The sequence below is a fragment of the Alligator sinensis genome, unplaced genomic scaffold (assembly GCF_000455745.1).
Source record: "Alligator sinensis unplaced genomic scaffold, ASM45574v1 scaffold150_1, whole genome shotgun sequence".
Lineage (NCBI taxonomy): Eukaryota > Metazoa > Chordata > Crocodylia > Alligatoridae > Alligator > Alligator sinensis.
The window spans coordinates 4,089,596-4,106,558 of record NW_005841840.1 but is presented as its reverse complement, the minus strand read 5'-3'; the positions used below and the strand labels follow the sequence as shown (position 1 = coordinate 4,106,558).

Below are 16,963 nucleotides of genomic sequence, written 5' to 3'. Positions count from 1 at the left end.
GACACGCCCTATGAGTAGAAAATATTATTAAAGCTGTAATTTTTACATCCCCATAGTGTTTTGTAGTAGTGTCCTTTGTGAACATAGGCTTCCCTTTCACCAGCTCTGTTCAGAACATTTGACTGAATTAAATTTTTAAGTATTAGATAACTTTAGTCATTTTAAAATGCATGAGAAATATTTTAAAGCAGGGGTAGCCAATCTGTGGCATGGCAGACTAAGGAAAGGATGGGTACTGCAGTGGCAGATAAGTCAAGGACAGAAAGCAGAGCATCAAATTAGGCAGGGAGCAAAGGCAGAAAGAAGAGCTGGAGCTTTGGCAGGGAGCAGAAAATAGAGTATTAGATCAGGTATAGGGAGGGGGAAAGGGATTGGAGTGGTATTCAGGGAGGATGCCAGGCTAATTTGTGGCACACCTGCCAAAAAGGTTACACCTCCTCCCTCTTTGAAAATGTTGTTCTACTCTAAACATTGCTTTTGATGAAGGTTTTTGTCAATCAGTTGTTCTTCATCGGTCACTACTTCTGTCCTCTTTAAACTGGAAGTTTTTCTTCATATCTTAGAGTAAGCTCATGGGTTTTACCAAAACCAAAAGGGACCATCATACAGGAGGTCAGACTCGATGATCATCATGCAGGCCAGAGAATCTCACCTGGTAATTTCTGCATCAAACCCAAAGTTCAGTTTGATGTGTAATATATCTTTAGCTAAAGTACTAGACTGCTAGTAATGGAGAATCTGCTACAACTTCAAGCAAGTTGTGCAGATGTCCAGCTACCTTTGCTCTTCAATCTTGTGTTTTATTTTCAGCAGAAATTTGGCTAGTTTCAGCTTCCATCTGTTGGTTCCATTATGTCCTTTTGTGCTTTCTTAGTATCAGCAATGTCTTCCTTACTTAGGTTTCAATTAGATCATAAATACCAATCCTTTATGATCACATTTGTTTTTATGATCAAATTGTAACCTATCCTTATTTAAGACCTGCTTATCTTTTCAGTGTCTTGCTGTATAGGTCATATTTTCCAGACTGAATCATTCCTGTTGCTCTCTTCTTTCTTGAACTTTTCCAGTGAGGAATCTTGTATTCCTACTGTCTACCTTCTGACTTCAAATAGTTAATGGGCATTGAGAGAGTTATATTCTTAATTTGTATTTAAACATGCTTCATTTGTCCAGAAGATTGTTTTGGTGTGTCGACCTTCATCTGCTACTTGTTATACTTTTCAGTACCTTGCTTTCTCTCATTCTGCCCCATATAATTGAATGGAAGTCCCCCTCAACACAGCAAAACTTAATCTCATCATCTTTTCCATCATTCATTAAAAATCTTCTCTACAGGTTTCCCTTGCTTTTATGTGAGTTCTGTAAGTGCAAATTTGCTCTTATGAGATGACCCTTTTAATGCCAAAATTCGTTATATGCAAGGTAAATTCACTCTTATGCGACTGATGTGGTGGAAACCCACAGTCAGCTGCTTTGTGTGATGCATTATGGGAGTGACATGCACCAAAATACAATCTCCTGTGTGTATCTGTGCTCCTCGCTCATTGTCTGCGACATGCGTTTCTGTAGTTGCCATCCCCATTATGACAGTGCCGTGTGTTTGTGTGTACTGTCTGTAGTTGGCGAGTACCAAAATTGTCTTGTAAAAGTGGTAGAAATGAGTCTGGGGGTCAGTACAGTCGGCCTTGGAACGTATCCCTATGTGTTACATTGTAAAGTGGGTTCCCTTTATGTGCGTTTGATTTGTGTGCCATTTTCCAGGAACTCATGTATGGCATAAAGCAAGGGAAACCTGTATTGTGATAGTTACAGGAACCTTAACCAGTGGTAAGGTAGCTCACATTCAAGGTTACTGCCCTTTATATTGGCCAATATTTCTTCTGTTTCCATCCATTCCCCTGGCTGTCTGAATCCATGCGTTTTGTTTCTTGTGTAAGCTGTTTGGCAGAGGCTATCACTTTATTCTGTGTTTGTACAGTGTTGTGCAGGGTAGATTTCTAGTTCATAGTGTTTGGGACACTAGTTATGAACTAATAAAAGTAACATGGACCTACTGCCTTGTTTTAGTCCTCTTCTAATGTGTGTTATCACAGTCAGATGGGTTCAGAGCAGTTCTACTGATTCACTGTAGCTAAATTTCACCAAAACAGCCTATTAAAAGATGAGCCTCTAGTGGTGACATCTAATTTACCAACTATGTTTCTTTTATGAAAATGTATTTGTGCAACTTGATGGATATCCATGTTGCCTCACATTCCAGTCATAGAAATAGTGATAGCTTGTCATTTATGGTGTGAATGTCTTTTTCTCTTCACTTGTAGCAAATCTGTTGGTATCTCTTCTTTCTCTGGATAAGGAGAAAATCTGGATTCTGAATACATTTGTGTTGGTGAGCTAAAGTAGGTTCTTAGCCCAGGCGTAATGGAAAATTATTAATCTAAACTGTGTGTTGTTCTGATGGCTCTCCATGTACACCTTGCACTGACTTCTGCGATACCTGAAGTAAAACAAATAGATTTTGATCTTATAAAATAATATGTTTTGAAAGGTCTTTGGGGTGACGGTTAAAAAAAAGGTGTGAGGTGCAAGAGGTTTGGGTAAGTTAACTAAGCAGGATTCTGATCCAAACAAAATAATTTTAATGTTTGCTACTTCAGATTGTAGGAGCTAATGCTTCATAAAGCTGGAAAGCAGGAATTTGATTTTTGTCTTTCCAGTTGTTTAAATATTTTTGCACCTTCAATTTTATGGTGGAACTTTAAATTTGATGCTGGTTCTCTGGAGTAAGTATGCGTTTGTGTGCACATGGTGGGGTTTTTTTCAGTTTCAGGATTCTTATTATAGCAAGAGCATTAAATATTTTAGGTTTCTGTGCCTTGATTTGTAATTTAATATTTATATTTGCAGTCCTTGGATCACAACATAGTAAAAATGCAATATATTGTAATATGCTTATGAGTGCGTTTCAGTTAATTTTTTTTGTTTAAAAGAGCTTGCAGCTAGAGTGTGGATGGGGAAGTTGAGTTAGCTATACTTCAGTAAAGACCAGGTAAATAAAGGAACTACAACAGGGGCAGGCAATTATTTGGATGCACGGGCCACAAAGACAGTTTTTGGGAACTGCCACCGACAGGTCAGCAGCCTCCCACCCCCTGCACCAGCCTGGAGCCTATGTGCCACTGTCAACAGCGCACAGCTCTGATCCTGGCTCACCCCAACTTTCTAGGCAGCCCAGGCAGTGGCCCCTTCTGGCTGCCACTGCCAGTGGCCTCAGCCCCATGGTACTGGCAGGGACCTGCACACATAGCCCCAACCCTGGCCTTCCCCACACCAGCTGTGGACTTGGCCTGGTGGAGCAGACCAGCTCTGAACCAGATGGAACCTCTGTGCACAGCCCTGACCTGGCCTGCCCTGTGCCTGCTCTGGACTGCCTGGCCATGCTGAGCAGCAGCAGGTAGGCAGAAACTGCTACTGGGCCTGGGGAAAAGTGCTTCCTCGCCCACCCCCACCATTGCCAGGTCCTTCTTGCTGCAACTGCCCAGAGGCCATGCCCAGGCTGCCCTGCCACTCTTCGCTGCCATGACCACCGTCTCTGAGTTGCCCAGTGGGGCAGCAGTGGCAGTGCAGAGGAGTGGCAGGACAGCCCATGTGGAGGCTCCGGGCTGCTGCAGCAAGAAAGACCTGGCAGCGGTGAAGGGGGAGTGGGGGCGCTTTTCCTCCTGTACTGAGCAGTAGCTTTTGCCCAGCTGCTGTTACTGCTCAGCGTGATAAGGTGAGTTTGGAGCAGGTGTGGGGCAGGCCAAGTTGGGACTGTGCGCACAGGTTCTGGCTGGTCTGCTCTGCCAGGCAGTCTGGAGCAGGTGCAGGGTGGGTCAGTGTCAGGGCTGTACAACTGAGTCCCTGCCAGTACCACGGGGCTGGGAGCAGCTGGAAGGAGCCACCATCACCTGGGCTGCCTAGAAAGGCAGGCCAGCTGCAGAGCTGTCTTACCCTGCTGTGTGCCCAGAGTGTTGTAGAATGTGCCATGGGCCAGATTGTGCCCAAAGGGTCTGCCGCAGGCTGTATTTTGCCTACCTGTGGACTACAACCAGGTAAATACATTCTGTCTTGGTGTGTAGAGGTTGTAGGTAAATAATGTGGTAGGTACAGATTTGGCAATGTTAAGTGGGAGAGAGGTGAAGTTACCTTTATTTACCCTGTTTACATTGATACCTGTTTCATATAATAGCATGGTATTATAAACTTGTCCTATAATTAATTGTTTTTGTGTTCTGGATAGGAAAAAGCCCAGAACTTCTGCTGGAAGAATCTGTTTTCCTTTGTGAGAGAGACATGTCCCAGACCTAATTTTTTGTCCCACTGTCAAGAGCATAGAAGTGGCTCCCCATTCGTTTCAGTAAGTCAAACTGTATAATCAGGTTTTTTGGGTTTTTTTGGCAAACTCTCTGCATTTTACTGATAATTAAACTATTTTGGGAAAGCATCCCCATTTGCTCAAAGGAAGATCATGCTATAAAACATGTGCATGACATGGTTTTCTATAGAGAAAGCTTTGTTTTCGGAAGTGTGGGAAACATTGCCCTAGAATGTGAGAGAGAATCAGAAATTAAAGGACAGCACAGAGTGGTAGAGAGGGTTAGGTTCTAAAATACTGATACAAATAAATTGCAGAATAAACTTTCACACCATCAGTGACTTCAATTTTTAATTTTTTTATGGAAAAATAACTTTAAATTAGTTATTTTCCTAGCGGTTTAAAATTATGTTTTTTTTTCTGTCTTCCAACTTGCACAGGTTTTTTTATTAAGCCCTGTTCTATAGCTATGCAGGCAAAACTTTTATATTTTAGGAGCATGAAAAAAGTTACAACCCAAACTAGTGTAACTGTGCCAACACAAGTGCCAGTGTAGCGGTTGTAATAATAGATAAGATTTTTATTATCATTAGGAACAAGTTTAAATTATACCAGCACAATAGTTCTTTACAATGGCAGCCCTACAAAGGCTGTTAGATTGTACAGGTGTTCAAAATACGATCCTGCCTTAAGGTTCATGCAAGTTCTTCAAGCTTAACTTTCTTTCAGTGGGACTCTGTTTTGCTGGGCTTCTTGGGCTTAGACTCTTGATTAGAGGAGAAGGAAAAAATAAGTGGTGGTAGTCTCTCAAAACTCCATGCAATTGTTCCATCCCAAGTGCAAGAGTTTGCATTTGTCCTTGTTGAATCTCATCTGATTGATTAGAGACCATTTCTTTCATCCATTCATGTCATTCTTGCTGTCCACAGATTCGTTAAGTGTGTACTCGGTCTCATCCTCCAGATCATTAATGAAGATATTAAACAATACCAGACTCAGGACAAACGCCTGGGGAACCCCATTTGATACCTGTGCCCAACTGGACATTGAGCTATTCATTGATTCCTTAGTCCCAATAAAACCATTAGAGCTACTCAAATTCAAAAAATTAAATATGGGTATAAGTGATTTTTGAATTGCAGTAGAGGTGCACTGATATATCAGTTGGGTATTGGATTGGCACTGGTAAAAGGGAAATTTACATTACCGGCTGTTGGCTTTTTTTAGTTATTGTAGCCAGAATCCTTTTCTGATAATTATGCCTTCTGGCCGGGGCCTTGGACGCCTGGGTTCCCTCCCACAAGCTGGGATGACCCTGGATACACACCATCCCCTCACTGGTGGGCTGGGCTGGTTTGGAGCGGAGCAGCTGTTGCGGTGTCCTGGGTGCTGGTGTGGCGTTGTGTGGACTGCAGGCGGGGGCCAGGGTGGGTGATGTAAAAGGTGCTGAATGCCGCAGACATGACTAGGGCAAGGGGGTAGGCGGAGCCAAGCATGACTCAACCTGCACCATGACTCAACCCAGTGTTAATATCGGTTATTGAATTGGTATTGGGCAATATGCCTGGTTAATAATTAGCTATTAGTATCAGCCAAGAAAATCTTTATCAGTGCACCCCTAAATTGCAGCCTATCATTTTCTAGTTTGTGGTTATACCAGAAGATTCCAAATGCTAGCTTTCTAGAAACTGGCATGGAGCTTTACATAAAGTAAAGGCCAAAATGTATATTAAATGGCTTTATCTTTATCTAGAGGTCATGATTAACCATGTTGTCAAAATCTGTTTAATTTGTTTCTTACAAAAATGAAAACTAATGCTTATTATGATTTGAACTGTTGCATTCAAGCCAGGATTTCACAGGTGAAGGCTAGTATACTTTAGCTTGAAATCTGCAAAGAAACCCTTTTGTAGTACTGCTTTGCTCATACTTTTTTTTTCTTCTAGATGTCATTTCGCTGCTAATGGGTTTGAGTAAACTAGATGTTTTATATAGACGCCTTCTCCTCACAAAACTTTTCATCCAAGGATGGGGAAAGCCAGAGGACTTGAAAAGGTGACTATGTTTTTGCTATGAAATATTCTGTGTTACAATTAAACAAAATTGTTAAAAAATATTTCACAGATATTAACATACGTTTAACTATTAGACAGATGCAACATTTTAGTTTTAGGTTTCCAGTAATGCATAACACACCACTGGAGTTATTGGACATCAGAAACTTAATATTTGTATTGATTAAAGTGCATTTACCAGTTGAAATTTATTTTGTGTTAAGGAAAGTTTATACATCTGTACAGTCTAAAATAATTAAACAATGCATTCTTTATAAAGGAAGAGTCCAGTTAATGGTAACTTCCACATACTAGTGCAAGACAGCTCTTTTAAAAAGTTGTACTAGCCAAGGGTGATGTCTGTAAAAGTTATGCAAAGGAGACAGCTCTCTTAATTACAACTTTTCTTTTTTGTTTCTCTCTCTCTCTGTGTCTCTCTCAAAAATAAATTAGTTTTCTCATATAAATTTTGAAATGGATAATTTAGGCTAGAGTTGTATCTTGTTTCTCCACTTGGTAAGTGACATTGACTTGTTTAAAAAAGTGATTGTTTTTTTTTACACTTTTTTTTAAATAAGTTAGCTTTTTCCAAAGAGAGATTTTTATCTTGCTTTATGGTGTTTTTAAGTTCCTTAAAACTGTGTATGGAAAACACTTAAATGTAATGGAAATTTCTTTTAATATTAAATATCTGAATTGATTTACTTTAAAACCTTCTCTTAAAAGGGTAGTAATTTGAAGTGAAGTGAAACACTTGGTTGTAAAGTTTAAATAATAAGCAATTGAATGTGTACAAGCTTGTTAACGTTAAGAAAACAGTTTAAATTACTTCAAAAGTTCAAGTTTTAATTTTGTGTATAATTTTGCACTGCAAGCAACTTGGTATATATCATCTTGAATTTAACCTTGAAGATCTGCCTGCAGCAAAGGTTGGTGGGATGTAAATTTTTGTCTGGGACTTCCCAGGAGAGCTTTATAAGTAAACTTTCCAGTTGTTCCACTTCTAGAACCAACTTCCCAGGGAAATGATCGTCACCCCTACTTTGGGCAAATTCAAGAGGAGGTTGGACGATCACCTGTCTGGGGTCTTGTGAACCCAGCACTCATTCCTGCCTGTGGCAGGAGGTCAGGCTAGATGATCTGTTCAGGTCCCTCCTGACCCTAGCTACTATGAAAATGGGGAATTAGATAATGTTGCTGCTTTTTGTGGGTAGGTGGGTATATACAGTGTTAGCTTTAATTTTCCTTTTTGGAGAGCATTGTAAGAAGTGGATTCGTTTTGCAGGAATTTCTTGTGTTGTTAAAAAGATTTGTTTCAAATTTATTTTTAAAGCACCTTGTTTTAAAACATCTTGCTTGCAATCTCTTAATATAGTTTCTACACTGTAATATCAAATACATTTCTGAATAGACTATTTTGATCTTACCAACCCCATTTAAAATGTATATCAGTCACATTTGTGCAGAAGGTTTGGGGATGAGAAAGATTTTTTTGACTAGCTCTACTATTTTAGTTGTAAGCTTCTTGAGACGCTTTGTCTTCTTTTACGTGGTGCCTAGCAAAATAGTTTCTTAATCTGTTGCAACTACTCATACTATTAATTCTGGCATTAATAGTATAAGGTATTTAAAGGGTTTTTGTATTTTCTCTCATACAGTACTCACCTTTCATCCCAAATTGGGTGGTATGTGTTTAGCAGGGATGATTGGGGAGATTGGAGCAGGAATTAAAGCAGGGTGCTTCTCCATCCTTCAGTTTTGGTGTTACTATACAGGTAGCTGAGGGGGTCATTGTCCCAGCTTCACACTTTACAATCATGTCTCCTTTTTAACAGTTATTCCACTAATGAAGCTAATCTTTTTAGGGCAGTTTTGCTGTGTGCTAGGGTTTATGGTCTCCTGTTGGATTTCATAGCTCTTTAGCTCTTTTCAAGATCACAGGTTCACCCAGGGAGGCCAATCTTCAGTAACAGCTGCTGTTTTAGTTGAGTAGGAAAGGGAAGATGAGTATGAGATTAGGCTCTGTCCCTGCAGCTGTAACTATGGTGGGGGAGGGAATCTTCATAATACCTTTCAAACACAGTGTGTTAAATGCATGAAAATATGGTATATTAAGTTCCAAAATGAAGGATTTTTTTTAGTGCGTGTGTTTCTATTTTCTAACTTAGAAACAACATTCAGAGAGAAAAAATCATTGGAAATCAGGAGGTTAAAATTACTTTTAACTTGGCATTCTTGGTGATTTGTTACTTACCTTCAAATTCTTCTTGAATATTAAGACTGAGCTTTCTTCATACTGTGAATAGTTGTTAACAGATTAAAGATACCGGGCTAGATTCAATCCTCATTAAATCCCACTGGAGTAAATGACAGTTTGTTTTTTATATTGGATAGCCATTAACATTGATTTGTAATGGGCAGTCTTGCCAGTATGTAGTCTAAAGGGGTGTTGAAAGTTTTCTGATCTCAACTTTACCTGTCTCATTCTGAATTGAAAAAATATGTACAAAACTTATACAGCAGTTTGGTAGCTCTTGAATTATCCCAAGTGCTATAAATGCCCATTCTTAGTTTACTGAGTATTTCTTAACAGTGAAACTCAAGTATGTGGTTAACACTCACTTTGATTGTTGGTTTGCTGTATAGCATAACTCTTTGAGAATTTTGGCACAGTACCAGCTAACTTAACTTCTCTTCAGCCTTGTCAGTCACTTTCTCTATCTGGTGCAAATAGAATAGAGAAAAAATTCAGAGATGTGCTTGCATGCAGTGGAAAAGATCATCATCCTGAAAGTCAAGGTCACTATGACACAGATGAATGAGGAAAAAAGTTCTTACAAGAGCGTTTATTTTCTACGTGATCTGTGAACACTGTACCACCTTAGTAAAGCAGTTAGTTTTTTTTTTTTACTAAAACAGAACGATGTCTCTTTTCAAAATAATTTTGAATAGTAAACTGAAAAACAGTCAATAACATTGAAATAGCTTTCTACTTTGAGAAAAAGCCACAGAGATGTTTGAAGTTTGGAGGAACTTGCCTCTGAACCACTTAATTGTGAGATGAGGCCAAGACACTGAAACCTTTTTTCAGAGTTTTCCAGTTATAAGTATCTGAAATAAGCATGCAAAATGGTTTGTATTATAATACATCTGCAGTTTTTGCTATCATCCAGATCAAAATTGTATAACAGATTATAAATATCAAATCAAAAAGAAATATTATGCTATGGATTAGAAGTTATATTGTCTTCCTCAGCCCTATTATTACAAGCTCTCTGAAGATTCAGGTACTCATCAGTTACTCATGTAACATGTTCTTATTGTTACAAAGAAACATAGGAACTAAATAATCTTTTATTTGTTGAAGAAAAATGAACTTCTGATGTTCTATGGGTCCTGGAGCTGGGGTCCTCGGTACAAGCCTGGAATGCCCAGACAGTCTTAATCTGAAGTTAGTTTTCATAACAAAAGAAATGAAATCATGCTTAAAATTGTTAAACCCATATGTGTACTTGAAACTAGTTCAGCAGTCTTTCTAAAATAAATTCTTTCAATAAAGTAAACAGATCTAGTTCACGACTGTCTGGGTTGTCCAGAAATGACAAACTGGTAACAGATTAAAAGATTTAGTGCTTTGATATCTTAGTTTAGCCTGTAACGTGTAAGGAAGTACAGCAATTCTGAGATGGGTGTATCTACTGGTGTCATAACATTATTCAGTGATTAGGCCTGACTCTGTCCCATATTTTTCTTTTTAACAGAATATTTGAGTTCAGAAAGATTATTGGAAACCGGGAAAAATGTCAGAAGTTGGTTTCAAGAGATTATCCAGTGTTCATTGACAAGGTATTCAAAAGCAAAGAAGTGCATCTGGAATTAAAAAAAAAAAAAATCTAGATATAATATGGGTGAAAGGAAGTGAGCCTTTAGAAAGCTCTTTTTATTGAAAAGCTACATTTTCTGTTAAGTGAATCTTAGATCTATATATTTATGGAAAGCTATGCTGGGGGGGTTGTCCTAATGCAAGGTACAGTGTGCTGTCAGCTTGAGATCAGAATTCAGGTCATGATTTTAGCTATGAGGTAACAGTTGTGAAGGTAATGTGATGGGAATAAGTAGAAGTTCCTCTTTACTGCTTTTACTGATGCATCTGCTCCTGACTAAGGTGAGGCACTGAGTTCTTTCATGTAAAAGACCAAAGAAACACAAAGGGAAAAAAGTAAGTAAGTAAAAAAAAAAAAAAAAAAAAAAAAAAAAAAAAACTGGATTGGATGTGGAAAAGATACTGCTAGTGCTGTTATGTAGGCATAAACATTTCCTGCCCCCAGGGACTTTTACTATCAATCTGGCAGGGAATAGTATACAAGCAAATAGACATAGTGACTAGTTTGGTTCAGTAAATAAAGGTATGAGTCCACAAATGAGTTACAGCAACATAAGCTAGGAAGCGAGCTTGCAGCACTCTGTGGTAATTGTCCATGTGCATGCTCTTATTGTATGGTAAGTGTAAGATAGCTCTTTCCTCCTGGGGGAAAAAAAACCTACCTTTATACTTACTCCATGCACACTTACCTCTCTGGTAAGTCATTGACCTCAGAGCAGCTCACTGGCTGCAAGGTCACATTCTCTCTTACTTCATGGTGACTTGTTTATGTGCCTGTATCCCTAGAAATATTTAATTGAGGGTATGGATAGAATGAGGGATATGACTGCCATATGGGAATTGTCAAAGGGAAAAAGGAAAGAATGGGGAAAACAGTGGATTAATAGTTGAGCAGTTATACCTGCTCATCAGCAGACTTTAAAAGACCTCACAAAAGAGTTGAGTCTTAAGGGTGAGATTTGACATCTTTATAGCCATTGTCTTATTATTTCAGCTTGAAGTTACCTACCTATCTATCAGAAACATTTTTTTGTGGTGGGGGAGACGCACGCAAATGTCATTATTGAATAATTGAAAAACAGATGGGCAGAACTTAGTGTCTTAAGTTGAATGCTTTTTGTAAATTACCTGATTTTTGTTTTAATAACTGGGTGCTCAAGTGGAAGTGACTTATGATTAGATTTTTTTTTCTTTTATGCTTGTATAACATGATACTTGAAGTGATGATTTAAAAAATATTAGAAGGGTGGGGGGGGGTGTGTGTGTGTGTGTGTGTGTGTGTGTGTGTGTGTCTCAGGCTAGGGCATGGATCTAGGGTTGGGTTATACAGTATATGGGTTAATGAATGCTCAGCCTTCATCATATGAGGTAGATTAAATGCACATCTCATTTCCACTTCTGCCATAGGTTGAAGAGCAATCAGACTGTAAGATCCTTAATGGACACTTCATTTCCCCTTTGGCTCATTATATTCCAGGCATCTTGCCAACAGAATCCATCATAGCAAGGTAAGGAAAGGAAGTAATTCACATTTTATTTCTAAAATTGGTGCCAAAAAGTATGTTATAGAGAACACGGGGAGTAATTCCTATATCCATTCAATTAAACATTTCTTGAAAAATGGTTCCAGCTATAGTCTCTGTAGTAAGTCATCCAAATAGATTTCAAGGTTGAGAGAGAACTGCTTTTGTTCACAAGTCCATCTTTGCAAAAATGGTTTACTTTTTGAATGAGCTTGTTCTAAAATTGGGAGTGATATTAGCAAAAGCCAGCCTGTGCTAAGATGCACAAAAGATGACATTTCTAGAAGTGGAATTGTCAAGCTTTTATAGCATTTTGAGTTTACATACTGAACTAGCCAGTATCTTCCTAAGTAACCACAGCTTAACTATTCATGGTGGAAATGCTGGAAAGCAAAATAATTCAAACAAATATACTAGTTGTTCTCAACCACCTTTTTAGGAACAGAGAAAAAATGTTACTATTTTACAGTAAAAATAATGTTTTGACTAATTTCTCTTAAAATTTTTTTTATAAGTGTATACAGTTCATTGTACATCTAAGATGGAGGGTGCATATTTGCATTTTGTAAAGGCCAGCAGTATATTGTTATCCGGATTGTGGGTGGACTACTGATAAGAGTCAGAAACAGGTCATCCAACCTTTTATTTGCTTGCACCTTTAAAACATGAAAACAAACATTTATCCCAAAATCTATCTGGCTACCTGCAACAGCACAACATAGATTCTCACCTGTACCAGCCGGGGAGACTTGAGAAGTGGGAGGAGTGTAGCATGCAGATAGGCAGCAGGTCTTCTTGAATTTCTGAGTTCTCCAAATTTCTCTCTGGTTCATGCCTAATATTTATAGATGGCTGGTTTTAATATTCTAATAAATGATCTCTGATTGGTTTTATTTACATTTCTTTGTTTCACTGAAACTTTTGGAACTGGACTGAACCAGATCTTTTGTGGACTTGGAAGGTTGTCAGTTGGTTGGGATTTATATCCCTAGGAAAGAGGGTATCTTGTGTCCTTTCCTTCCTCATTGTGGATTACTGTACCTTTTTCTTCTTTACTTTACTTTACGGTCTTCTCTGACAAGGCTGTTTTTATTTTTACAAATGTATATAAGCATTTTAACAAAAATATATCTAGTATAGCAAAATAACATCTGATACGTTTGGTTGCATCAGTAGTATATATGGATTATTTAATGTGTGGTCTTTCATTTTCCCCTTTCCGGCCTTGCCAGCAACAGAACCCGGGCTTGCCAGCTCCCAGCTGGCAGCAGCTACCCAGAGCCAGGGCTGCCTGCAGCTGGGAGCCTCCAAACAGCTGCGCCGGCTCTGGAGCCCCAGCATCAGCTCTGTACCAGTGTGTGTACCTGTGTGTTGGATCGGACAGTGGGAGTGGGGCCTTAGGCAGCACAACCCTGGTCTCTCCCCTGCTCCTGGCACAGAGCTGGTAACTGGGCTCCGGAGCCTGGCGCAGATGTTTGTAGGCAGCCTGGGCTCTGGGCAGCTGCAGCAAGCAGTGGGAAGGCTGCAAACAGCTGTGCGGGGCTCCACAGATCCGGCATCAGCTCCACGCAGGCGGCAACTGCACACGAATAGAGCTGACTCCAGAACTGTGGAGCCTGGCACAGCTGTTTGCAGCCTCCTGGCTGCAACTGACCCTGGCTCTGGGTAGCTGCTGCCAGCCAGGAGCCCAGGCTGCTGCCAGTAGGCAGCTGAGACACTGCAACCCCTGCTGGGAGCTGCCCAGCTCCAGCAGCTACCCAGAGCCTGGGGTAGCTGCTGACAGCCGGAGCCCGGGCTGGGGGGGCGCAGGGCTGGGAGGCACAGGGCTGGGGGGCAAGGGGCACAAGCAGGGCATCCTGCCATGTACCCCCTGCCCTCATTTTGTTTTTCTGGCATGCTGGCACTCTGGCACCTTCCAAGGTAGGCATTGTGGTGTTTTTTTGGCACTCTGGCCAAAAAACGTTGCCTACTCCTGAGTTAGAAGAATTAGACTTCTTGTCAATGCTTTTCAAACTTTGCTTAAATTTTGTTTTGGTTAATTTTGAACAGTTATCTCCCTGCAAAGGAACATAATGCTATCGCATCAATAGCTCCAATGAGCCAATATTATGCGTCTGAGATGCCATGCCTTCTAAAATTGCATTTAAAAAAAAATGCAGTCCCCCCTCCCCCCATACTAACTTTTCCTCCCTCTTCTTGATATAAAAGCATTGCTACTTAAAATTCCTGTCTTGATTGATCCCACAGCTGAACGTGCACTATACGAAGTTTCTGTGGGCTTTCACATACTTGCAAAGTGGCAGCTATTGGTGTCATCTTTTATGTACTCCCTTCTATTCAACTTGTTTAAGAAACCTAGATTTGCTTTCAAGATAACATTTTTTTTATAGATATATAGATATAGATGTATCCTATTGGATTTAGTTTGAAGTTTCTGTTAGGCAGTACTTTAATAGCCCAGATGCATTTCACAGTTTTTGTTTAAGTTAGCTTCTAAGTGACTTTTTTTCCTGGGAAGCAACACTTCTTATTGCAGCAGTGCCCCACCGTGTGGTGAAAGACTCAGGGGCTCAACAGTTGTTTGCTTGAATAGGGCAGATAAGCTGGGGGGAGGGTGTTTAAGGGAAAAAATGGTCTTTTTGGTTGTTTTGTGTTTTTTTGTACCTGGGGGGGGGTGGAATTCAACCAGAGTATAGGGAAGCTGGGGGTATTTTAAACCAGAGTACTGTATAGGGAAGCTGGTTTAAATGCATAGCCTTGTAACTGGGGAAAAAAACGCCCTATGTATTTACCTGGAGTATGCATCTGTTCAAGCTCAACCTGAACAATGTTCATGAACTACAGGAACAGTCTTCATTAAGCTTTTAGAACCTTATTAAAGGTTTTTACTTCCTGTTCTGCTCTGGTATCAGTCTTCAAATGAATAGGGTCTGCTGACTGTTTTACCAGGCCTGAGTCACTTTCACCAATAGGCTGTTAAAATATAAGTACTGTTACATTGCAGAGCAGACAGTGAAGCCAAACACAGCAGTAATGTGGATAATCAATGCCTGCTAGAGAATTCAAGCAACAGGGAAAAAACCAGGACTGATGTATAAGGCTAAGTGAATTATGCACTTGATATAGATGTAAGTGAAGTACTCTAAACCTGTTTTGAAAAGTCTAATTGTATTTTTTTTTTTCTAATTTATCTCTTGCTCATCTTGAATCTTCCATTTTAGCTGGTCTCACTTAAAAGGAAAAGTTTGTTGCTTATGCAATCCACATTTACTTTGTTACACATCTTTGTTGTACATCTTACCTTCTCCACCTAATAAAGTAATCTTGTTTGGAAAATAATCTTTAACTCCTTGTAAGCATGTTACTTTAAAAATAATTGGGTTTTTTTTGTGTGTTCTTCATTGGATTAATAGAATATGAGGATCAGTAGACTGATAATTGTTTGCTAGAAAATGTTATGGACATGTTTATTCTTTTTCAGTATAGTGGTCACTTGGACGTTTCATTTAATTGGTGCGTTTATCCTGATGGATGAAATGGAATTTTTTTTCTAGGTTTCAGTTCATAATGCCCAAGAAATGGAATGGCAATTACAGACCTGTGTGCATTCATTTAGCAGGCACTGGAGATCACGTAAGTACAGAAGACTTAATTTTTGCACACTACTTGTATCACATTCATTTTTTACTTTGATTCCTCTTATCCTCTTTAGTACTACTGGAGAAGACGCACACTAATGGCCCGTCCAATGATCAAAGAGGCCTGTATAGCTTCTCTGTTGTTAGAAAATCCTTATTATATCCTTTTGTTTAGAGCAAAACACTTCAATGCTTTTCAAAATGATAACCAAGGGGGGATTATAATGCCTTATCTTTTTGATGCAGGCTGCGTACATCAATTGTCAGATATACAACTGTTGACTATATAAGTACACCTTGGGGAACTATGGAATTATGTGCCTGTGCAACTTTGTGCATAAAAGGCATGCCTGCACATAATTGCATAATTTTACATAATTTGAACTCCAACTGGTAGCTCCATGATGTGGAGGCACAGAGCTGCGTGACTAGCCACCTGATAAGTGGGGAGGGGAGCTCCTGCCTCCAAGAGTGGGGTGGGCTTGGGGTTTGTGGGGTTGGTATTGGCCATGTGCCATTGGGTCAGGTGTGCTCCATGCCTCCGCGTGGGACTTCCAGCACTCTAGCAGGAAGCCGCATGCGGAGGCAAACAGGAGCTCACCTGACCTGATGGTGCTAGACTCCATGTCTCCATGTGCGGTTTCCCACCGGAGTGCTGGAAGTCGTATGTGGAGAGCTGGCCCAGCCTAATGGCGTGTGGACTGGAAACCATGCACCACTGGGCCAGGTGGGAAGCCACACATGGAGGCACAGAACTGCATGCCATCGGGCCGGGCAGGCTCCTGTTTGCCTCTGTGTGCAAGTTTCTGCTGGAGTAGTGCTGAAAGCCCCATGCGGAGGTGTGGAGCCCACCCAACCTGATGATGCACGGCTCCCTACCTTCATGTATGGCTTCTTGCCCAGTCCCAGATGGCGTGCGGCTCCTGGTCTATGCACCATTGGGGCAGGCTTGTCCTACACATGGGGCTTCTAGCAGGAAAACTAAAAATACTTCACTGATGAGGATGCAGAAGGATCAGTATCAGACAAGTACTGCGATAAAGCAGAGAAACTGAAAAATGATATTTATATATTTTTTTTTAAAATCCAGATGAGCAACGTTTTGTGAGTCAGTCTTACATATCGCCCAAATAGTCTTCCATGGCTCTATGCTTACTGACAATATTTTGGTTGGTAAACTAGTTTGCTTCTTATGTACTTGTCTGATACTGGTCCCCTCTGCATCCTCATCAGTGAAGTACCTAACGGACTTTACCTCCTAGCCCTGGTGGATTGAAAGCTGTACATATGTTCCTTTTGGCTTGGCTAATAAAATCTACTTTTGGAGGGGAAGGTGTTGCTTGGCATGCCTTCCCACTTCATGTATCTAAACTGTTGTACACCAGATGCCTTTGTTAATTTTGACTTGTTTTATCACTATATGCTCTTTCATGTTTTCTAGAGTTCTCATTCACTCTTGGAAAACTGCCCCCAAACACCGTCATCTTGTTTCACTCAAAAGAATTTCA

General features: G+C 40.1%; 1 protein-coding gene across 3 annotated transcripts in view; it reads left to right on the top strand.

Annotated features, from left to right (window-relative positions):
- The first annotated feature begins 2,323 nt into the window (after positions 1-2,323).
- ABHD18 (abhydrolase domain containing 18) overlaps positions 2,324-16,963 on the top strand; it is a 37,219-nt gene continuing 22,579 nt past the window's right edge. The window contains exons 1-7 of one of the 3 annotated variants that reach the window (XM_006015613.3): positions 2,324-2,402; positions 4,283-4,399; positions 6,304-6,412; positions 10,173-10,257; positions 11,702-11,802; positions 15,372-15,450; positions 15,530-15,614. In XM_006015613.3, coding sequence (XP_006015675.1) covers positions 6,321-6,412; positions 10,173-10,257; positions 11,702-11,802; positions 15,372-15,450; positions 15,530-15,614 — 442 coding nt within the window. In that variant the 5' untranslated portion in view covers positions 2,324-2,402; positions 4,283-4,399; positions 6,304-6,320. Of the gene's footprint in view, positions 2,403-4,282; positions 4,400-6,303; positions 6,413-10,172; positions 10,258-11,701; positions 11,803-15,371; positions 15,451-15,529; positions 15,615-16,963 lie in introns of those variants that run through there. The other 2 variants (XM_025204622.1, XM_025204626.1) reach the window with 2 other exon arrangements.